At 34.9% G+C, this 24422-nt stretch overlaps 3 protein-coding genes and 1 pseudogene across 3 annotated transcripts; 1 reads left to right on the top strand and 3 right to left on the bottom strand.

The window, feature by feature from the left end:
• The first annotated feature begins 241 nt into the window (after positions 1-241).
• Positions 242-1511, top strand: HOS3-1 (GNS1/SUR4 membrane protein family). Its single transcript, XM_021419534.2, has one exon. It carries the CDS (start codon positions 517-519, stop codon positions 1366-1368), a length of 852 nt encoding a protein of 283 aa, XP_021275209.1. The 5' UTR covers positions 242-516; the 3' UTR covers positions 1369-1511.
• Positions 1512-5747: 4236 nt separating this feature from the next.
• On the bottom strand, positions 5748-8523 carry LOC110429450 (calcium uniporter protein 3, mitochondrial). Its single transcript, XM_021445504.2, has 2 exons — positions 7805-8523; positions 5748-6529 (listed from the first exon to the last, which is right to left on the bottom strand). The coding sequence occupies exons 1-2, from the start codon at positions 8390-8392 to the stop codon at positions 6038-6040; spliced, it is 1080 nt and encodes a 359-aa protein (XP_021301179.1). The 5' UTR covers positions 8393-8523; the 3' UTR covers positions 5748-6037.
• Positions 8524-14961: 6438 nt separating this feature from the next.
• EMB3111 (Tetratricopeptide repeat (TPR)-like superfamily protein) lies at positions 14962-19162 on the bottom strand. The gene is made up of 2 exons (XM_021419216.2): positions 18101-19162; positions 14962-16991 (listed from the first exon to the last, which is right to left on the bottom strand). The coding sequence occupies exons 1-2, from the start codon at positions 18825-18827 to the stop codon at positions 15985-15987; spliced, it is 1734 nt and encodes a 577-aa protein (XP_021274891.1). The 5' UTR covers positions 18828-19162; the 3' UTR covers positions 14962-15984.
• Positions 19163-21276: 2114 nt separating this feature from the next.
• On the bottom strand, positions 21277-23457 carry LOC110409695 (UPF0496 protein At2g18630 pseudogene; annotated as a pseudogene).
• Positions 23458-24422: the final 965 nt, after the last annotated feature.

Below are 24422 nucleotides of genomic sequence, written 5' to 3'. Positions count from 1 at the left end.
TGCAAATTCAACCAACAACAATATTGGTATTACAAATATTTTAATTTGAATCCAAATTCTTTTTATTATATTGCACCTAATTTCTTCGAAAATAAAAATTATGTGCGTATTCTTATTACTTTTATGCATACCCGAATTTGTAAATATTGTTATTTTCATTTTAAGATTCGAAAAATGTAATTAATTAATACTCTAAAAATAATAAAATTGGTTAGTCTTGACTAAAAAACAAAGGTTAGAAGTCACACGTGTAAGTGCGACCAGTCACACGTGCATCAAATCAGTTCAGACCACCTCATACGACAACAAACTCACTCCCGGAGTAGAAGAGTTCATGGCAACCAGACGTTCACGTCCCCTCTACCCAATTTAATCGTCCCCCTCTCTCTTTGTCGAAAACCCCTTAATTTTCAGCTTCAAATACAAACTTCTTTATTCTTCCTTAAAAAGAACTCTGAGACCATGTAAAATAGCCATCCAGGCTCAGCATCGACCCTTCGACGATCTTCCGCCGCTATGACCGGCGTCGCCTACTACCTCTCCCAACACCCTTCCATAATCACCTTCCGTTGGAGCCACACCCAATCATGGGGCTCCACCTGGTCATTCCTAGTCACATCCATCGCCCTTTACCTCGCCCTCTCTTCCCTCCTCCACCTCTTTTTATCCCTCCTCGTCAAACGTGGCAGGTCTGTTCCGCTCGGTCCAATCCCGGCCTTCCACAGCCTGCTCATGTCCCTGATCTCCGCCGTTATATTCGCCGGAATCCTCCTCTCCGCCGCCGCTGAAATCAAGGAAACCCGATGGTTCTGGCGCCGTTCCAAAACCCCATTCCAATGGCTCCTCTGTTTTCCTCTCGGAACCCGTCCCTCTGGGCGTGTCTTCTTCTGGTCCTACATCTTTTACCTCTCTCGTTTCCTCCACATGTTCCGGACGATCTTCATAATCTTCCGAACCCGAAAATTAACCTTTTTCTACCTCTTCAACAACTCCATATTGACGATCATGTCGTTCCTATGGCTAGAGTTTTCACAGTCGTTTCAGGTTTTGGCGATCCTGTTCACGACCCTGGTTTACGCAGCGGTTTATGGCTATAGATTCTGGACGGGAATAGGGTTACCAAGCGCTTGCTTTCCATTCGTTTTGAATTGCCAAATCCTGTTGTTAGGCTGCAACCTGGTCTGCCACGTCGGGGTCTTGACCTTGCATTTCATGAAAGGTGGGTGCAATGGAATTGGAGCCTGGGTTTTGAACTCGGTTCTGAATGGGGTTATTTTGTTACTGTTTTTGAAGTTTTATGTTCAGAGCAGAAGAAAAGATGGGAAACAAGCTAAGCTGAGGGAAACTGTCAAGGACAAAGATTTGTGAGTGGTGTAGGTTTTTTGGGGTTTTTTTTTTTTTCTTCGTCTTCAAAAAGATTGAACAACTTGTGTAATTAAATTTCTTTTTTTAATTTGAAACAAAAAAGAAAATAAGAAAATAAGGCCTATAAAGATATTATTATTATGTTAGTTGGTGCTTACAGAAAATCTATTTCGTTACACTAATTAGATGATTATTCTTCTCCTTCTCTCTTTTCTTTTGTCAATTGCTTTTTGCTTAGATTCCAACACTTGAATAATTAGAATTGTGATGCATTGATGCTATAAGTCTATTATACCCTAAGAAAGAACATCAAATTTAATTTCATATAACGGATGGATTGTTTTTAATTGAATACTGTCTTTAATTCCCAAGAAAACGATTACTATATAGGTAAAGTATTTCATTGACTGTGTGTTGCTCTCATGATTCTTTTCCCAAGCGGAACAATTAAGGAATATCCTTTGCTGGCTGCTGCACTAAGGCTGATGCTGCTAAAAATTGATTGTTTTGGCATCCAAAAATGGGAATCCTTCAGGGTTTCACCTTGATGATATAAAGGGTCAGTAACCAGCATGTCGAGGGGAGGGACCTCTCTTTTAAGTGTAGCAGACTCACCACTGATTCTTTGTGCAGTTTTCAGACTTGAGATGAAAGATCTTGGTAATTGAAATGCTGCCATAACAAGTTCCAATTTGCAGCGTGGAAGGCAAGGATTTTTTTGAAAGATCAAAGGGGTGAAATTGGACTTTCCTAAAATCCTTAAGTCAAGTTTGAGCAGTTCAAGAAACTATGGTACTCGACCCTATTTTGTATTCATTCGAACAATTTGGTATACATATTTGTGTTTTAAAAGAAAAGGGTCACTTTTCAGGCTGAAACTTCTAGCCAAGAGAGGATACCAAAAACAAAAGAGAAAGACAAAACGATCTTCATTGTAATTTTATTGGTAAATTATGAGATAAGGAAGCATTGAAATTCGTTTATCTCTATAAGCAGGAAAATGACAGTTGACAAAAATTCTTCAATCTCATCACTGCTTGACGAAAAGCCAGGCTCTGTGTTGTTTCAATCAAGGAGTTTAGGCCTCAACCCTCAAGCCGATACAGTATTGAATTCTATCTACCATGAATGGTCTCGGGTAAAGATAAAGGCTTTTTTTCTTTCTGGGAAAATAGTTGGGGAACAAGGAGAAGGGATTCCTGCTTGAGATCTTCAGGTTGGATGTGAAGTTGGAGCACCATTTAAAAAAGGATTGTCACACCTTAGATTGTTACAAGAACAAAGCAAAAAGCATGTTTCAATTTCATAGTAATACTAACAGTTAAATGATGGTATGAAAAGATTGCCATTCAAATTCTGTTCAAGCAATTCAATGAGCAAATTACAAACAAAAAATTATTTATATTTTGCCCCCAAGGAGCAACCAGATTTAGAAAACTTTGGGCAAAACCTGGTGAGTTAAAACCCAAACAAAAATCCTGACAGCATCACAAGGCTCTGGTCTGGATCAATCACAATTCAAGTGGGCTGGACTGTTAGAGTACAATTCTGAATCTATCCTTCTTTTCCCACTCTCTTTCAAGATGCTAGAACCAAAAAAGATGGATTGGCTCAGCCCTTAGCTGCTCCTCAACTAGACAATGAAATAAAATCTTCTTTCTTCCCCTAAATGCTCTCATCCTTTGCTAAAACCATAACTTAATCCTAAGTCCTTACATTATCAGGACAGAAAAAGAAAACAAAGATAGGTCAGCTATATGACATTTGATATGTTCCTCACTTACAAATTCACTACAGCTATAGGACTTCAATCATTGAGAAAGAAAGAAGGCTAATTGTTATATGTTACGCAATACTATAATTCTTTGAAAATTATAAGAGTACAGCCCAAGGTCTTTTTCGGCCCATAGTTCATATAACAAAGAAGAAGGAGGCCCAAATGAGCCGGGAAAGATAACAGAGAAGTGCCAATGCATCATACATACATTTAGGGAAAATAGATTAAAGGGGGAATTAAAAGATAAGAACCACTCACATAAAGGAAAAAAGAAAAAAAAAAAACAGAAAAGGTGAAATTGATGTTTGAACTTATAAGAATTTAACTAATTCAAGGAACCCATTTTCCTTTTTTTTTTTTTGCTATAATGAACCAATTTACAGCATATTAAGTCATCTAACATACACACATATTAAGAAAAATCCATGACAAAAAATATTCATTATTTAAGCCGAGGACAATGATTTTTCACCTCATAAAAATAATTTATAAAGTGCAATTTCATATTTGTGATGTTGTAACATGTTAAAGATATTTTAATTTGACAATTAATTTTGTAAAAATTTAAGTTAAGAATCCTAACATTGTGATAGCATAATATACAAAATTGATACAATAAACATCTACATAATAAATAGTTTACTTTGTTAAGAAAAATATTTATAAAAACTAGACTAAAATTGAACTCCAGTGAATATTGAAGCGAGATTGGAATCACTAGATTGATTAAAAATATTCTAGATAGTTTTTTATTTTACAATTGAAATTGTTGTTTTCCGAAATCATATATGTTAATTTCGCATCTCGTTGAGTCAAAAATGAAAAATAAAAAATTATAGGGGCCAAATTTGACTTGCATTTAACTTTTTAAGGGGCCAAATTATAATTTTTAATTTTCGCAAAAGCAAAATTACGTATCTTATAAAGGGTATATGAACAATTTTAGGAACTTTGGGGTTTGCGGCGCGACGGCCCAGCCCCGCCGCCTCGCCCTCCCCTAAGTACGTCCTGGCCGACATGAAAACAGCACTCGTGGAAAAAGCATGGGAAAAAGGGAAGCAACCATATGGAAAACACTATTAATGAAGTTGGGCCCGCCTTCCCTGCGAGATTAATCAGTGTCCAGAATCATCTGAATAAAAAATCTGCAGTCACCCCATCTCTAAAAGATTTGTTCTTTGGTTTACGTTGCTGATAGATTCTAAACGTCACTAGACGAATCTGGAAAATTCTTCCAAATTTAATGAAAAATACTCCAAATGAGAAGTCATTTAATCCGTACGAAAATTAACTTCACAATTGTTGTTGTTTTCCTTTTTGAAAAAGTAATTTTGATTTTTCACTCAAGTTCCCAGCCCTTGCGCCATGATCATCTCAAAGCTGAAGCAATGATTGGGTAAGGCCCCCATCGACCCTTTTTGTGGGACACGTTGCTTAAACAAGAATAATACAGGATTGAATTTTATATATGATGAGAGCCTACCTTAATCTAGTTTGAAAAACAATGCTATATGGTAATATTATATTGCTAATTGTTTGAACTCGTACAAAGGATAATGTTTTGAACAAGAGATCCACGTTCTTGCAACGTAGAACTCTATATATAGGATTGGTACTCCTTTCTGAGTGGATAGAAAATTTCAATGTATTTCTCGTATATTACATCACACATTTTTATTTATAATCTTGATGCTGATCCTGAGTCAAACCCTGATTGTTCCACGTTCTTTTGAAGGGTTGTCTGTCGAAATTAGAATGCAGTAGACAGGTCGGCAGATTTAGACAAGCTCAAGCTAAAACTTGTGGGGGCTGTAATTAATTGTTAAACGTTGGAAAATGTGGACGAGCAAGTTTCCTGGTCGGTAGCTTGTTACGAGGCTGAGGGATCATGGGAGCATCCAACTTGGACACTACATGTGTCATACGAATTTCAGGAGCAGGGCCCCGATGGCTAGACATGACAGGAACAAAAAGATTGGGCCTGTCCGAGAAAACCTTCCCCAGTTCTGCACGAACAAGTAACAGGGCACGAGCCTGGAAATCTTTATCAGATGGGTATTTTGTAACTTTTTGGACAAGTTAGGTTTCTATCACGTGGCAATGCTATTGCCCAGGAGTATGGAGTAGATTGATATGGGAGGAAGACTTAATGGACAGTGACACGGTTTTTAAGGAAAAAGAATTTGGTTGACCTAACCGGTTTGCCAGGAATAAAATGACAGAAATGGACAACCTGCTGTTCTGTCCTTGCTGGCTGGAAGACAGTGGCGGGGCTCACTCATTCAGACAACTAAACTAACTGGGTTACAGCTAAGTTGATATCATGACTGGGTATGGCAATGCTTTAACGTTCACTCCCGTCTGTCTCTTTCATGCTTCTTGGAATTTGTCAGACAGTAGAAAGATTTTGAGCAATTAACATAGGATTATTCATTTGGCTAGAAGAAGAAAAGACTTCACCCGGCAGATTAGTTGTTAAAACGCATTCAAAGTGTCTCTGTCCAACGCAGTAATTATAATTCAAAGTTTTACACTGTAACCCGTTCAATTTTTAAGGTGCGAGTGGGGAATGGGAACTCCAAATTTGACTGGGTTTCACAATTACTTGAATTGAAAAGTTTGATTTTGGATTTAATTCTTGACTATGCTATACAGATTTTATATTTTCCTAAGCCTATGTTGGATAGACCATCACTCCTGAATACATATTAGCTCGAAATATTTTATATGTTTGGACAGTGGACCGAGGGAGAGGGAAGGGAGGGAGGGTAGGGGGTGCCAGGTTTGGGAGGATAACTCTTGACATGATTGGTACGGCAAGCCGCTCCTAATTCTAAAACAAAATTGTATTTATTTTTCTATTAATCTTTCTTGCTTTGGTATATTGTTTTTCTATCAATGATCTAAAGCACCAATCTGCATCTTTTCCGAATGATGATCAAATAAGGCCAAGGATGAGGTTTGTTCTGATGAAGAGTGTGGATGGAACATTCTCCCCAACTCGTTATACCTCTCAGTATCAAAATTGTGAGCCTTCATCAGCTGTTTTTGCTTTGTGCTGAACCTGCTCTGGTAGAAACCTTCGAAAGAAGGTTCTTTGGCTGTCCTGAGGAAGAATATATAGGCAGCCATGAAGTACACGGAAGTGACATAGAAACAAATGGGTTCCATGACATCCCACGAGAGTTCCCAAAACGTTAGCCTCATGAAACCGGCTGTTTGAACCACCAAGTATGCTAGGCCAAGCCACAGTTCTCGACGGACCAAGGAATCAGCTTTTTCATCAATCAAGGCTTTCTGCTTCTCCAACTCCACCAGTTCTTTTCTTCTTGGATCATTCGGATTGGGTCCCGGTAAAGGAATTAGACCTCCAATTGCTTTTGCTACCTGTAATCAGAAAACCAAAACGCTTTTGGGTAAAACATGGCTCAACCTGAACATACATTTCTTTTCTTCTCAATGTTGGGATCTTTTCAATGTCAAAATGAACCAAACCTTTAAAAGAAACGAAAAAATGACTCGAAAAAGGAAAGAAATTAAGGGTTTTTTTTTAAAAAAAATAAAACAAATTAAAGAGTTGTCTAACCAATAAATTACTGTAAAAACTTGACAGAATGATACAAGCAAGTAGTAATAAGAGATATAAAGGCCGAAAATGCTCATGTCAAGTTGAAGCCTATCCCTATCAAGACAATTCCAGGTCGACTTTCTGATATCATAAAAGTAAATGATAAATACGTGTATGTCAACAAGTTGGGATCGTCATCACAGGGACTGCCAAGAACCCTGTAAACTTTACGCCAAAGAAAGCCCCTATTCCCCCACCAATCTCCTTCCTCATTCGTCTAAAATTAAAAGTTGAATTCAACACCACCTCTCGGGCAGAATCATTCATATCCACCGTCTCAATAAGTTTGCAGATATTTTCAAATCTAAGCACTCCCAAACAAATACTAATTACTACCCAAACAGTTGGGCAATTAAAACACACCACTCAAGCTCCCCAACGTCGTCATTTCCCATCCCCCACAAACCAAAAAGTTAGGAAAAAGTAAAAATGAAAAAGCCATAGCCAACCAGCTATCCCTCTCCTCTCCTACACATTTTTTTTTCCAAAATTTTTGCTTAATGTTGAACTTTTCTCTAATTAAAAATTTACCCCTTCAAATTAATTAGTATCAAGTTTTGTACTTTTTTGAAATGGGTGGAGTAAAGGCCAATGGGTGAGAAAGATCCCACTCCCGTGGCCTTACTCCTGAAACCCCACCATAAAGAATTGTTGAAAACAGATGAAAAAAAATTGTGATCTTGTGCACAACTGTAGAAACAGCGAAGGGCTTTTTTTTTGGTCCTTCTCACAAACCATCTCAAACGTGGGAACCCTTTACACGTTTTTAGATCTGTCGTAAAAAATCCTGTCGAAAGAGAAAACACAAAACACAAAATACCCACAAAAAAAACCATATCAGTTTTCGGTAGCTTCTGAATTAAGAATCTAAAGAGCAAAAATCGTGAATTTGAAACCTATCTTTTTTTTTCCACCACCATGCATATGAATGATTTATGTAAGCTAGAATCTGTGAGCCAGGACACAAAATAGAATCTTATCTGCAGAAAATTACGCCTTATAAAAAGATGATTAGTAGAGAAAATTTTATTAACCTGTTCAGGTCGCAAAACGACGACGTTGCCCAAAACGATGACGGAACCAGATTCGTCCAGCTGTTTAGCGAACTGCAATCCTTGTTCTGGATCCGAATAACCTTCTCCACAGATCCGAATAAAGTCCAAATAGGAAATCCAGGTTTTCCCGGTCTCCCTCAGCCTCTTCTTCACCACTTCCAGCTGCGCCACCCTCAGCAACTTCTTCACCTCATCAACCGACAGACCCCCCACCTCCGGCACCGCCGATTTCGCCGCCAAATATGGACTCAATCCGTCCAACCGAATGCGATCCTTGGAAATATCCATTTCGTTTAACCTCTCCATCAAATTTTCCCCCAAAGGTAACTTCCTCATTGCGGGAGAAAACAGAGCTCCTTTATGAAGGAACCGTCTGAAAACGCCATTGCCGCTAACTTTACCGTTACTGTCTCCTGGATCCGGCGCCATGGAGGTCGTAGCTTTCCCCGCTTTCTGCGAGACTTGGTTTCGAACCGTCGATGAGGAAATCCGGCAGTTGGTGAGAGCTTGCGAAGAAATTTTCGAAATGTTGAAAAGCTTCTCAGCCAGTGTTTTCTTCAACGCCATCGCAAGAAATTGAAGAAATTAAAAACAAAAATAATAGAAATAAACTTCTTTTTTTCTTTTTTCCTTTTTTTTGGAGAGAGCTGTGAAGATTTGAAAGCTTTGCTCGTCGTTGGGGTTGGCACAATCAATGGAGGATTGGCCCCTTATATAGGTGTCCAACAAAAGAGGAAGATGAACAGAAAAAAGAAAGAAAGAAATATAAAAATATAAATGAAAATAACGCGAGAATTTGAGAAATTTGCAAACGACACGGGAGACTGGAGGGAATTAAGGGGGCTGTCCCTTGGCTTTTTTTTTTTGTTATTGCTGCCTGCCATACGTTTTGGAATATTCTTACAAAATAAATTTGAATTTATCGGGGTAGGTTAGGGAGGACGAGAAATTAGAGACATAATCACGAGAGGAAATATCAAAGAGGATGGCTCGATCACCCTACACGTGGATGGCTAAGCTCGAAGCCGCTCTAATCGTAAGATCGTAAGAAACTTTCTCATGCCCAGCTCCCCTGATGTTGACTTGTTTAATCTGGTAACTGGTAAATACATTGCCGTCCAAATAAAATGGCTGAGTAACCGTGCAAACAAGTGCGATTTTCTTACAGGAGTTATCCTGGAGGTCAAAGGATTAGAATAGGCTCCGTTACATGGGACACTTTCTCTGTCTTGAACATGGACAGGATTGATGACTGTTACAGTCACGCTAGCGTGTCGCCACATATGTTAGAACAATAAATATTGATATATCTCTTAAAAAGCTGTTTGGCATTCACGAAAATTCCTCCACAAGTTTTTCTGTTTTTTTTTTTCTTGGGTGAGAATATTTGCTACAAAGAGTTAATTCAAGAACTTGCACCTGGCAGATATGAAAGTTACCATTTGACAAGTCAGTTAATGCCAACCTGAGTAACGGTTTCATGGTTAAAATTGTAATGTTATCCACTTTTAACCCTTAATTTGGTAAACAACTAAACATTTAAACAAATTCTTTAAAAAAATGAGCAAATTTACTGGATCAAAGATGATTTTCTCCATCATCTACCTCTAAACCATTTTTTATATGAAGAAATTAAATCGTTTATATGCCATTTCTCCTTGAAGCATCAAAACAGTTATTCACCTTTGAAACATAATTTATTCTTTTTTTTTGTGTGAATTTCTAAAAAAAAAAAATCCTCATGACCAATACGGATGTGAATTCTTATAGCGTTACTTTTCATAGAAACAACCTTAATTAATTTAATAATGATTAATTATCAATAAGTTTGGGTAAAATGTAAGAAATTATTGAGTACCCCATCATGTTTTAAGATAAGCATCATGAATTTATGCTATTTGCGTATAGTAGATTCCAGTGGATATAGTCTCAAATTAAAAAAAAAATAAATAAAAAGGAGTCTCACATGCTTATTTTCCCTTTTTAATAGAAATATCTATTGCTGAATAATTTGAAGTCAGGCTCCTCAATTTGGAGACTGCCAAGAAGCAAGAACGATATTCTTCTGTTTTGGGTTGTACGCATCCGAGTCAAAATTTTTACCCCATGACCTCATGCCAACGAGTCTAAATTATTCTGCAATATCAAGCAAGTTGAATAAATAAAAAAAAATGTAACGTGATTTTATTAATAATTTGTATGAAAGGGAATTTGAATTTAAAATATTTTTTTCATTATCGATCAAATATTATTGAAAAAAGGTATTCAAGCATTTTGTTTATTACTTAATGTATAATTTTTTAAAAAAACAAAATCTATTTTTTAAATATATAAAAAAATTATTAAAAAAATATTTCTTCAACTTTATAAACTTAATTATATATTACCACTTGTAATCATATATAAATCCAAACTTTGACGTTTCACTTGAGTTTGTTATATAATTAAAGATGAAGTTATAAATACATACACTATCTCTCATGATTTTTTGCAATTGAAATCAATAACAAAATCCACGAGGTGCTTAATACAAGATTTAGATAATGGATTTGGGCTCATCATTTGAAAATGTGTCACAAAAAATTAGTAATTAATCGTGTTAAAAATAAAACTAGAATATCTTTCTCAATAATAATTTAATTAAATTTATTGTCTATTATGTGAACTGAAAAAAAAAATTCTAATAAAATTTCTACGTCTCTATCACACAATCAATGCATGTGATTGTCTATCTAAACACTAAATCATTACTATAAACGTCATATAATTGAGGTGCAAAACTCGTTTCTTTCTTTCAACATTTAACTATTAATTTGATTTATTTAATATGAATGTCTTTAGAATAATCTTTAAAATACATTAAATGAAAATAACTTTTAATACATTTTATATAAAAAAAACTTATCACTTTTTTTACGAGATTTTTATTTTATTAATTGTTAATGGTTTAAACTAATTATGCAGCTAATTAATTGAAATGCTCGGTAGGTTCAGTCACGAATTTTTTGTGAGTGGCAGCTTTGAGGTTTTTGTACAATTTCTCTTCTCATATCAGGTTTTAATGGGACTAGAGTCTTTGACTAATCAGACGTGAGACTTTATACGAAGAATTTTTTTTAATAAGTGAGGAAAAGAAGATTTGAATTTTGCTTTTTAAATCAAAAAATTATATATTAATTAATGAATCAAATTTTCAGATGCGACATCTTCATTTTGATATTAATAAAATTATTTTTCAAAAATAAAATATCAAAAAGCTTTACTATATATGATAGTAATGAGCAAAAGCATTGCATAAGCAATAACAAATACAAGAACCGAAAATTTCTTCTATTGCTTAATATATTCCTTTATTCAAGTAAGATTTCAAGAATTAATCAATTTAATAATAATTTAGGTTTGCTATTGGATGTTTGAATTTGTATTGAAATTTATTTATAGACACGATAGTAAAACCGTTACATAAGCAATAACATAATCATAGATAAAATCAGAAATATGCTCGAAAGTTAAAGGCTGGTTTGACATTTTAAGAAATTGCGTAAGCAATCACATGGATGAAATGAAAGACGTTACCACTGCCTACTTTTTTGTTTAGTCATTGTTCAAAAGACCAATAACTACTAGGCCTAATTATAGGGCTAGCTCGTTAAATTTTATAGCTTAGTCTCAACCAAACATTATTTAATTATGACATTGAAAAAATTTCATTAATTCAGAAAATAAACAATATTATTTTCAAAAAAAGGAAAGAAAACAATAAGCAATAGCATAACAATAAATAAAACTAAATACCTTCCCTTGACCATCCAATACAATCCTATGATATATAAGCAATAGGCTCATTTTTCATGCTAATGGACATTAAATTAAATTTCTATATCCAAGTTAATTATGGTACTTAGAATTTCAACCCTAAATTCCTAGAGTAATGTTTTCAATTAATAACATGTTAGACATAACCAAGGCACTAATATCTGAAAAATTATTAAATTATTTTTAAAAATATAAACAAATTTTTATTCTTTTATTGAGTTTAATTAAATTTTTATATTTTTATTTTAAATCAAATAAATTTTTATGACATTCGATTAATTATTGTTAGTAAAAATAACAACTATAATTTTTTATATTAACATAATAGAAAAGAGAGTAAGACTGTGATACAATCACATAAATATATCAAGTTACATTCAATTATGATAAATTAATATATTACACTAACATTAAATGAATCTAAATAATTAATTATAATTAATCAATTATTAATTATAAAAATTTATATAACTTTAAAAATAAAAAAATAATTAAATATAATAAAAAATAATAATTTATTTAAATATTTTTAACATATTATTTTCACTGGGTCTCGAATTTCTAGAAACCGAGCACCAACGAAGATCATTTACTAACTTATTTGCTGCCTTGATTATTTTCATCCAAAAATAATAATATTTCTATTTTTAAAAAAAACTTTTTATTTCTAGATAAAAGTATATTTTAAGTTACAGTATCAATGTGTAAATTTTTTTTTTGGAGTGAGTATCAATGTGTAAAGTTAACGATGAAAAGGAATGTATTTTATATTTGGATGGAAGAATTGGTGACACTTGGCCGATAAGTTTTTAAAAAGATGTTTTATCGATTAAAATTTAAAATATTTTATTTTAAAAAATTATTATTCTTTGTTATGTAAATATATATGTATATATATATATATATCTCGGGCAGAAACGTTCATGTCCATGGATTCCACATCTAATAATTATACAAGATTAGATGCTCGAAAGCAGTTTTATCTATTGCATGTTTCTTGGCAAGTGCTTGAAGGATTTTCTATTCCCCCCCTCCCAACCCCCACTTGGTACAATAATTTTCTTTGTTTTTCAATTGGTCAATTTCCATCCCCAAAAGGCAAAGTGCTGCACTGTTGAATTTTCCCAACAATGAAAAGCAAACATGGATTCCACCAACAACATTATTAAGGATGGTGGTGAAAATTCTCTTGCCAGTAACTTTGGTGCCCCTCACAATATGGCTTTTCCCTTTTTTATGTTTTCCTTTTGTTGGCCATGCGTCCACTCTTCAAAGTTTAGAAAGATGAGAAAATCGAGCTCTAATTGCTACAAAAATGGATCATTAATTCTCACTCAGGCTGAGGACACTAGATTGTTCCAATTCCTTATATGCTGTCCGTCCTTGTCCTTGGCATATAGGTACTCGGTTTGGTCTGAAAAAGCCTTGTCTCTAAGACAAGCTCGCACTGAATTATAACACTTGGAATGCACATTGCCTGATTAACTTTGCGTACAAAATTGGAGCTAGCACTATTTATCTTCTTGGCATGATCAATTCCATCCATTCATATGGAAAAAGCTTCAGATTGTTAACGACGACAAATTTTTTTAATACTCACTTATCAATTTAATTAATTTATATATAAAAAAATAATATCATAATCTCACACTTTAAAAATTTTAATCTAAAGTATATAATACTATATTGCGATCCGTATAAAGTTTAAATATGAAAATGACAATGATATTTAGTTGGCCATGCGCTGCAATTCTCTATGGTTTTCAATATATTGAAGGCCCTTTTTATCTATCTCTTTTGATGAATTAGCATATATTCTTGGGGAAAATTATTGCCCTGGCCTGCATCTGCATGCATGATGCTGATGTCGATTGCGGGATTGGGTTCTTTCATGTGTTGCCAGAAAGCATTAATCCTTATCGTTGAAACTCGAAGGTTGAAGACAAAGGGCTCCAACTGCCATACATAGTATTAAGTTTGCAGCTGATGAAATTACGAAAACAAAGAGGTGATGTTAGCAGAAAAAGAATTGGGTAGAGAGGTTTCATATCGATGTACGTACCTAATCACATTCATCAGAAAAGACTGATGAAGATATTCTTGTTTATTGAAGTTTATGGTATGTGGAACACTGAAAGAAAGACATGCATGATTTGGATGGCCATAAAGAAGACCTCTTGCCTTGCATCTTCGTAATCTGTTAGGTTTGCTTAACATTAAAGAACTGCAGCTCACTTTCTTAAGTAAACACGCAAAAGGGTGAAGAAAAACGGAAAAAAAAAATTCCAAATTGTGCTATAATTGATTAATTAATTAACCATTAAACTAAAGTTTGGTCAAATTTTTTGAAGTTGTCGTTTCTGGCTCCGGAGCTTGGCTATGGGTCAAGGAAAAGGATAGCTTGCCAGGTTAGCTAGCACACAATGGCGGCTCAGGAATTCTATGGTTAACATGCAATCAGATCATTCGCCTAAGATTCCATTAGCTTCATTCCTACGTTTGCAAGCTTGCCTGCATTTCGTCATAGGATTAATTTGCACCACATTCTAACCCTTGCAGGTCATAAACTTCCAAAATATCCTGAAAAAATTCAGCAAATCATCGACAGAAAGGTTGCAGAACAGATTTTGGGCAGCCCTGTTTGCTTCAAGAGGGAAAGTTTGGCTTAAATGGGTGAACTCAAAATTGAGATTTGTGGTCTAAGATTGTAAACCCATATAGGATTTTTTTATTTTTTTTATAATGAGAAATTGCATATGTTCTTTCTTATAGATGACAAATCTTTCAGCAAAAACAGGATCAACCCATTGTGCCATTGACAAACAAGTGGCCTAAGACGTGGATACAGTGATTACAAGGCTAAGCACAGAGTGATCTGGAATTGTTATCTCCTAGACGTTAAGAGAGGTTTGAAGGATGATTACCCCCGTCACCAAACTGACTCAGCATGCCCCTAGCTGGCTTACATTCATTTTATACGTGTTCTTTGGTTGTTCAAAGCTGGACGCTTGATTAATCTTTGGGTCTTAATAAACAAAAGGCTTGTTCTAGGGTATAAAAAATTTGGTTGCAGATCTAAGATAGTATGTCAAGGATCATGAAATGAACTAAAATAATCATCAAAATTCATCAAAAAGCTAGTTTGAATGAGCACATGGATCTCATCCAACAACTTCTGATGCGCAATTTATTACTGCTTAGCCATTGAATGAGGATATTGATCGTTTTTGACTTCATTTATCTTCACCCAGCAAACAGAGGAGGGGGAATGGAGGAGGAAAGGCATTTTGCTACCATATGCAACAGAAGAACTAAAATTAATACGAGGTAACCCCATTTTGGATATGCTCGAATATTAACAATAAGTCTTGATTTAAGTCAAGATCTAGAAAAGAAAAAGAAAATTGCAGACCCTGAGATATTTCCGGGAATAATCCCTGATCATACCAGTATTGCTCTTTCCTTGTCTCTTTGACCATCTCTCTGTTTCACTTAGACAAATACTGAGAGTGCGTATAAATACCTAGAGAGGAACCCTAAAATGCTTAAACAATAAAGCTTTTTTCAGTGAATAGATACCTAATGCATCCATGATTGAAGACATTTACTGTTGTTCAATGACACTGCCAATATAGGCCACTGGAATTTCTCCTTTCTATATTCAATCATGTTCATAGATCACATGTAATGTACTGCATCGTAAAACTTGGTTGGTATTCTGTGCCATACATGCCTTAATCATATTGATAGACCAACCATATAGTATATTTCAGAGATTTGAAAAGGCAGAAAAGCATATTCCAAGTTCCCGCAGTTCAAAATGCTTGTACTATGGCCTAAGGGCTAAGCTAACATACACCAAGATCAGGCTTTAGCCTTATGAGCCAAGGTGCCTTATCAGGAGCATCTTTATTTTTACCCATTTAGACAGGGAAATTGTGCTGAAGTTAACGGAACTTTGTTCATCTAATTTTAAAAACTCAGCTATTACAGTCAAATGCATTTACAAGAAGATTAGTCAATGTCATTTCCCCCAGAGAGAGCCCTAAAAATCGACCTTCAACAAACACCATAGGACTCTGTTTCAATCACTTCCATTTTCACACATTCACAATGAAACATTTGTTCAACATATCAGGATGAGAGTCCGATCTGTATAAGCAACACCAGCTTGAATCTCTGGACCAATTAAATACTTCTAGCAAATCTTGCCATTTAGGTAGTCAATAATCCTCTGTTGGAAGCACTTCATAAACATTACTGGTCACTCAAGCAAATCATAATTACATCATACCTGGCAGCTTTCCATCAAAGTGGGTTTGCTAATTAGCCTCACAAGTTTGTCAAGATACCACATCCCTAGCAAATAGGAGGTCACATATCTTTTCCTCGATGGGAATGGATTCACGGAAATGAGCATTCTTCAGCAGACTTTTCTTTTCTTTCCTGTAGGTTTCTGCCGTGGAGACTCTACCAAGTTTCTCAAGACCAGCTAATAGGACACAGTATGTGCCTAAAGAAGGAGAAATCCCTTTCCTGCGCATGGTTTTGTATATTTTAAGTCCTTTATCAGCAGTCCCAGCAGCGAAGTAGACACCAACCAAAGCACTGTAGGTAGCAACGCATTTCTGATCTTCAGGCAATAAATTAAAAATCTTTGCAGCACAAGTGGGTCTTCTAGCACATCCAAGCCTATAGATTAGGAGCGAACCAAGATAAACTCCAAGAGAATGTCCAGCTCTAGTCATTTCGGCAACAATCTCCACTACATCAGTAAATGCGTTCGTTCTTATTAAACTGCCTATCAAAGCAAGATATGCAGCTCTCTCAAGATTTATACCTACTTTCACACTGTATTTGAAGGCCAATAAAGAACCATCCAGCCTGCAATGGTTACAGTTTATATCGATGATGGTAGAGATCATTTCAGAGTCCAACCTTATATTCTTATCCATCAACTCAGTAAGTAAACTATCAGTTGCAAGAAGATTTTGCTTTTTCAAAAGAGCCCACATTAGTCCTCTGTCAAAACTTAAAGGAGCTTCAGAAGCATTTCCTGTATACTCAGCTTCTGTTTCATTGCCAATGCATTCAACAGAAATATGAGGATGAACTTCCCTGAGAAGGACATTGCTCTCACCAGCAACTTTAAAGGTCTCAAGAGCTTCTAGAAATATGGGATACCGAAGAACAAGATAATTTTCTTTCATGTACTGAAGGATTTGGGTCATTGCCCTTGTCTCCCCTGCTTTGCAACATTTCTCAACCAAAATATTGCATGCAGCTTTATCAGGCTTAACTCCAGCTTCTTGCATTTTGTTGAAAATCTCAAGGGCTTCTTCATACTTTCCTGGATCCACCACAAAACAAATAAACATCTTGTTTGTAAACATAATAGTCCAGCAAAGACAGCCAGATGCAGCCAAAGCAATTTACAGTAGCATTCATCTGTGTTAGAATGCCAAACCACCAAAATTGTAAATGCATAGAAAATGTCAAAAAGAACACTTCTGTTTCGGATCAAGGACAGCAATTTCAGATACAAGCTTTCACATTAATCTTACTTTTGTACCCAATAAGAACACTGTAAAGTAAACAAGATTAAGAGCCTATGAATGCAACTCATCAATTCTGTTTGTACTTTTACTGTAATGCTGCAGTTTTTAACAGCTTTATACAATAAGAGTTTCAACCAGTAGCAAAGTCACCTCAAACTAAGTCTTTTTGAACTATATGTGAGGAACCGAGGATGGTTATATGGATTATGCAAGAAGTGGTGTATTTTTTACAGTTTTCAACCATGTTCTCTTAGGTTCTCCTCTCACTCTTTTGACATTGGTGTTTTTTTTTTTTTTGAAAGGCAAATTTATTTATAAGGTCTCACAAGGGAGACATAAGCTTACAGCTAAAGACAAAAGAATCCTCGCACACGAGGATTGGCTACGCATCAGAAGTGGTCTGATGTGCCTACAAAAGAAAAATGACATTACAGTATTCAAGTTAATGTCATAACAGCCCACAGCCCTAAGGAATAAAAGAACTCTGTTTCTACATAAACCAGTATGCCTAAATGGACCTATCAACATGAGGAGATGAGGACATGGGTGTTTTTGATTAACTCAAAATTTCTCACATGAGCCAAAGAGAGTATTAAAAACAGAACTTTCATTCATCAAGGATTAAAACATACAATGCCATGAAATTAGTGTGCCAATGTACCTGAACCAACCTGAGTTTATATCTGATACACCCTCAACACGTAACTCTATGCACAGTCAATAAATTGCAACTTGCCACCTCATTATAATTTTTTTTCAAAATTAATGAACATTGATTTTGATGAAAAGGCATCAAATTATAAACTCTAACAATATAAATTCTAAAGAAATATGCACCCCATTTAGACAATTCAACAAACAGGAAGACAACAATCGTCAAACAAGTCGTTCTTCTACTCACCAGCCCCAAAAAGATACTCCATCAGCACTGTATAAGTATGACAATTAGGAGAAATCCCAGACTGAAGCATCTCCTTGTACACATCAGTACCTTCCTTAACTCTCGCATTGTCAAACAAAACTTTCATATAAGCCGTATAGGAAACAACAGTAGGAAAACACCCTTTTCGTCTCATTTCCTCCCACATTTCCACTGCCCCATCAACATCTCTACTCTTTGAAAGCCAATGCAAGACGGAAGTATAAGTAACAGCATCGATTTTTAAGCCCTTTTCTTGCATTTGCTGAAACAAATACTTCATCGATGAAACCCTCCCAGCTTCTCCAAAAATGTCTAGCATTGTTGTGTAAGTGAACTGGTCATGCTTAAAGCCTTTAACTTTACCAACCCAGTTGAAAAAAAGCCATGCTTTTTCCATTGGTGGGTGGGTTTTGAGCACTTGGTTGATTGTAAAAGAGTCCCATTTGATGGGTAACTGCTTCAGCTGCGTTTCAGCTGCGTCCCAAGTTGAGTACTTGAGGATTTTGTAAATGTTTGATACTGTGTCTCGCATGTAAACTTTTGGCTCAACTTCAAGTGGTTTCATTGGGTTTTTTAAGGTTTTAGTAAATTTGTATTTGGTGGGTGTTTCAGGTTTGTGTTGATGAAAGGAATATAAACATCTGATGGGGTATTTCCAACGTCTGAATATTGTGACGAATCCATGGAGATAATTAATTCTCAACATATATTGAGATCAGAGCTGTATCATGGACAAGCTTTTGCTTTTTTCAATTCAAAGACTGAGAGAATGCAAAGACTGAAAGTTAAGAATCATTAGATAAAAAAATTTCCAGAGTGACTGAAAATTATCACCACTTTGAATAGACTTTTGGGTTCAGTAGATTCTGCTCAATCAAATCATACACCCAAAGCTCAAAGGTGCTAGAATCCAGCCCAGGCAGCAGCAGCACAGGCAAAATGCGTTGGGATTGAGAAAACAAGCAAAGATAATTTCAAGCATTTGGATGTTTTGAGCAAAAACTTCCATTCCGTTTGAGGTGTTGAGATTCCTTCAAGGACTATTTTTGGCAATAACTGTTCAACTTTAGACTTTTCTCTTTTCCTTTGTTTTCTTTCTTTAAGAGCATCCGTACAGTTCCTATTTTCCATAGCATTTAGACCTTTTGCCTAGTGTTTCCTATTTCTTGGATGTGAGTTTTGTTAATATTCTTTCGCAAGGGACCAAAGAGTTTCAATTCATTGCCGGAAGTCGGTGCAAAGAAAACCAGACTTAGGGGAGTACCCACTCTTATAATGTTAAATATCACTTGATACCATGCACAGCACTGAACTGAACAGGGAGAAATATGACTACACATAATAATATATTAAATTTAATCATTAATAATCAAAAGATTTATAATAGATAATAATTTTATATAATATGTAAATAAAAAAAAACTTATAATAATATTTTAAAAAAAATTTACTTGACAATAGTAATATTTTTTTTAATATGAATAATTAAATTATTTGTAAAAAAATTTATCATTTATTTTGTTTCGAAATATTACATTTCTCAATATAATCAACTAAAAAATTAATGTAGTTAATATCAATATTTTTATTTTATTATATTTATATTTATAATACTAAATATTAAATTATAATACATAAAATAAAAATAGTTAAATATGATATACAGAATTAATAATTTCTTCTTATATTCAAAATAATTTCTTTTTAACTAAATATAAAATATAAAACACATTAAAAACATATACTCGAGATAATTTTTTTTATATAATTAAGATTAATAAAAAATCATATATTAGTGAAATTTTAAACAACAATCAATAATGCAACACTAGAACTTATATTTGAGAATTACATATATAATAATTTTTTAATTTTTAAAAATTAAAATTATTAAAAATAAAATTCACATAATAAAAAAAAATCATTACAAATAAGAGATATAACATATATAACAAATAAAAATATAGTTGATGATTGTATAAATTTTAAAATATATATATATAAAAACTTAAAAATATATAAACAAATAGAATATAATTAAAATATATATAATAATAATAATATAAATAAAAATTTTATTTTTTTATAATTTCACAATATAAGAATAAAAAAAAGGAAAAGATGAGTGAAGAAACTTAAAAATTCAAAAAGAATTTTAAAAATTAGAGTAAAATTGAATGAAGTTTGTAAAATTATTTTAGTATTTTTTTAATTATATTAATTATTTAATAAAAAATTAATATAAAAATTTATTAAAAAATATATAATATATAAAAAATTTCAAAAATTTTGAGGCTATTGCAAAGGGACGCTCCGCCCCTGCCTGCACACAAGTGAGCATGGAGACCGGTGATCCAACCTTCGCATCTCAAAAATCATTATAATTCCTGAGGAGTATGCAATAATGACAATGGCCTAGAAAGCACACTGCAGAAATGACATGTTTTGGATTCAAGTGGAAGCATCAAAGAGAGACACCTGTAACATAACAGCTTGAGAACATAAGAAAATCATAATCCTGGCAATGACAGCAACCTTGCCCTTTTACATCCCTGCTCCCCATGGCAACAAATCCACCTAAATTATCTATGGTTTTCATAAGATCTATTTTATAACAAGAACCTCTCAAGACTGGAAGTGTAAGATTCATTCAACCCAAAGTAGTCAATTAATTCATAGTCCCAGATTTTGTTTTCTTCAACCCACCTTTTTTTTGATCTTCTGCAGAAACACACAGATGATTAAAGGCCTTTCTCCTGGTCAGAACTCAGAAGTAAGCAAGCATAGCATTGTATTGATGTTAGACCAGTCTCCATCAGTTTTTATTTCATCACTGACTTCCCACAATCCTACATATTTACTATGAATTAATTGAGACAGAAGGATTACTTGAGAAGTTGTAGATACTAATTCTCCTTGCGATGAACTACTCATGTTCTTCTACAGACCAACTTGCATGATGCTTAAAATTCATGATTGCCCCAATCATGCTACCAGCACTAACCAAATAACTAACTTCGATATTTCCGATGACAAGTGCATCTATAATTATAGTAATCTAAGTCTAACCCATGAACCAGATCCAAACACTTGACATGCACTAAACTCAAGGGAGTTTTTTCTATAAAAGAATATGCTCTAAGAATGAACCAATATTAGACCAGCTGAACAATGTAATTATTATATATAGGTAAAATCCAAATTGAGTCACCTCATGGCTGGAGGATGAATTTCATTACCTAGAACATAAAATAGATACAACATAAGCACAGTGAGATATGTCATTTCTAGAGTTCCCAAGGGCTGCCTCCAGTCGTTGACGTGCCTGAATGTCTTGTCATTATCTGCAAAACCACTGCCCTTGCCTTCCTAATATCACGGCTACACACATCAGCCTGTCGACCCAATTTCTCAATGATCTCCATATATTCTTCTGACTTCCTCTTGATCTCATCAAATGCAAGCTTCACTGCATCTTCTTCTCTAAGAGCAAAATCAGCATAATGCAACAGTGACTCGATCTCTATTTCCAATCGGCTGACAAGCATTCTTATGTTATCCAAGTCACCGATTGTAATCCTAACACCAAGCTCCACTGTAGTTATTAACTCTCTCTGCCCTTTTAGCTCATTCTCGTAGCGCTTCCAAAGCCAGTTACACCATTTTCCTACTGAACCGATAGGAACTGCCAATGCACCTGCCAAAGCTGTTACAACAGGTGGTGCAGCTATGGCTGCTGCCACCACAGAAAAAATCAACACAGAGACAAAAGTGGCTACAAACAAGACATTTGACACCCTCCTCCATGTTTTCAGAGATTTCAATTTCTTGTCAATCTTTCTTTTCCGAAAAAGCAATTTCCCTAGCATTGATTCCTGCTGCCTTCGGACAGAGTCAAACAGTAGAAAGAACTCCTTGCTGAAAGGTTCCTCAGCTGCTTTAAATTTCCTTAGTTCTTCTAAGGTCTTCACAAATTTCTTCCCATCAGTCCCAACTTGTAACTCAACCTCTTCCTCAAACTTCCTAACTGCCAACTGAATAATTAATTGGTTATTTCGAGCACGTTTGAGGCAATTCTCAAGAGCAGTACAAAAGTCTAAAGTCTTTTTACTGTTATCAAAGTATTCCTCTACCAAAGAAAACAATTCCGGATTATCCCATATATCTTTCTGACTTTCTAAAATGATTTTGGCTACTTCCTGATTCGTTTCAAGAAGACAACCAGTCACCTCTTTGAGTGAGTCGAATGATATGGATGAAACCCCCAAACCAGCAGCAAGTGCGCTGATGACATGGTTAGTACGTTCATGGAGGGTTGCATCAAAATGTTGCAAAGCTGGATCATGTCTACAAGCAGCCTCATAAGAGCTCAAGTCAGCTTCTAATTTAGAATCGGTCTGGACTTGGGAGGACGGTTCTGGATCACCTCCTTTCGTTTTACTAGATTGACAGCCCATCATAGCTGATAAGGATTCAAATGGTAATGGCGAAGATCCTAAAAACCCAGAAGCACTTTTGGACCTTGAGGTAGGTGATTTTCACTAAAAGGATGAGATGAAAATTATATAGATATAGCTTTCAGCGTAGAAGTTGACTTAAGGACCAAAGCTTGTGGTGTGTCAATTCTAGATAAAATGGCAGAGGTGTGATGACCTTTCAGACATCAGTAACCCATAGACTGCAAAGATCTAAAACAAGTAAAACCCAGTAATCAAGTGCACTCAATGGCCCTCTCAGAAGAAACTTTTTCAAAAATCCGACAAAATCCAGCTAATCCTTTCTTCAAGTACAAAAAATGACCAAAATCAGCAAAGCTTGGGTAAGATCTTAAAACCCCAGAGATGGTTTTCACGTGTGGATACCAACCAGATCCAGATGAGAATGAAAACTAATTATCCCAAAAAGGTAAAAAGATTAAATCTTTCAAACATCCCAGAAATGGATGGGCTTAAAGTACCTGAATTTAGCTGAAAAGTCAAAGACTCTATGGTTTCCCTGATTTCGTCTCGCTTGAAATCCTTAGCAGACAGTAAAGCTCAAAAATCGACAATCCAGCTCAAACTCTTGATCGGAATTGAGGAAGCAATCTCGAATAGAATTGATTGATTTACCAATAACTCAGAAAAAAAAAAGTATTTAAAAAGGGAATTGAGGTAATGCAAGAGATGGGGTTGCAGGAGTGAGGAAACTGGGAGGGAAAGTGAAGTAAAATAAGAGAAAACAATTGTAAGAAAGTGGAAAGAGAAGAGAGAAGCAGTCAACGTTGTTTCATTCTCTTATACTTTTCAACTACGTATAGTATATCACAGTAAGTGTAGAGTTTGAAAGTCAAACAAGGAAGCTGAACTGGTAAGCTTTAGACCACAACCAAGTAGTTGAAAGACAAGGCGGATCCCTCGAAGAAGGTTCTGTCATGTAATTACAACAATAATAATGTTTTTTTTGGAGAAAATCTCTGCGGTTAGTTCCGTTTTTCTCCATTGAATTGTGATGAAAGCAAAACCATAGGATTAGAACGTGTCCATCAGTCATTCGGACAAGGCTTAGCCAAAACCATAGGATTAGAACGTGTCCATCAGTCATTCGGACAAGGCTTAGCCTTTCTCTTTTGGGAGTGCTTTTACTTTGTTTTTTGGTCGATTGGTTGTGTCTTTAGTTAAAGCTCCAATAATCACGCCCTCTAACGGTGCTCTGTTTCTAATTTGTCATCATAGAATTAATTGCTATTATGTATATTTAAAAGAATTACTAAGAGTATTGCTAATTTTAACAATGAAAGTAGGTGCGATGTCAATTAGTTTCATCTACATCATCTACCCACTTTTAGCTTTAGCTTTAGCTTTAAGCATGTAGCATGCTTTTATTAGAGCATATATATAGATATTCGGTTAAAATATTTTTAGTGCCTTAAAATGTTTTTTATTTTTTGAAAGATTATTGAAAAATTTTTGTAGAAAACTAGCCATTGTAGTATAGTAGATAGTATTTTTGCCTGTCACGGGGTGACCAGATTTCGATCCCCGGCAACGGCGTCTATATTTTTTTAATGGAATCCATAGATGTAGAGTCAAAGCTTGGAAACTTTTTATGTTCCTTTCCATTCAATTAATGACGGATTAACATATTTTAATCAAGAGTTTTAACATGTCAGTTGCATGGTTCATCTGCTGAGACAGGCTGGTGAATCATGCCTTTTTTGATGCAAGGATTGTGAGTGTGATGGAGTAGGTTGGATGTTAGAATTTGGAGTCCTGAAAAAAGAAATGCTAGAAACTTATGTTGACATTCGTGACATGCTTGT

This window comes from Theobroma umbraticum, unplaced genomic scaffold (assembly GCF_002168275.2).
Source record: "Theobroma umbraticum cultivar Fairchild unplaced genomic scaffold, ASM216827v3 scaffold_44.0, whole genome shotgun sequence".
Classification (NCBI taxonomy): Eukaryota; Viridiplantae; Streptophyta; class Magnoliopsida; order Malvales; family Malvaceae; genus Theobroma; species Theobroma umbraticum.
The sequence above is the reverse complement of the archived record's forward strand: the minus strand, read 5'-3'. Positions and strand labels throughout refer to the sequence as shown.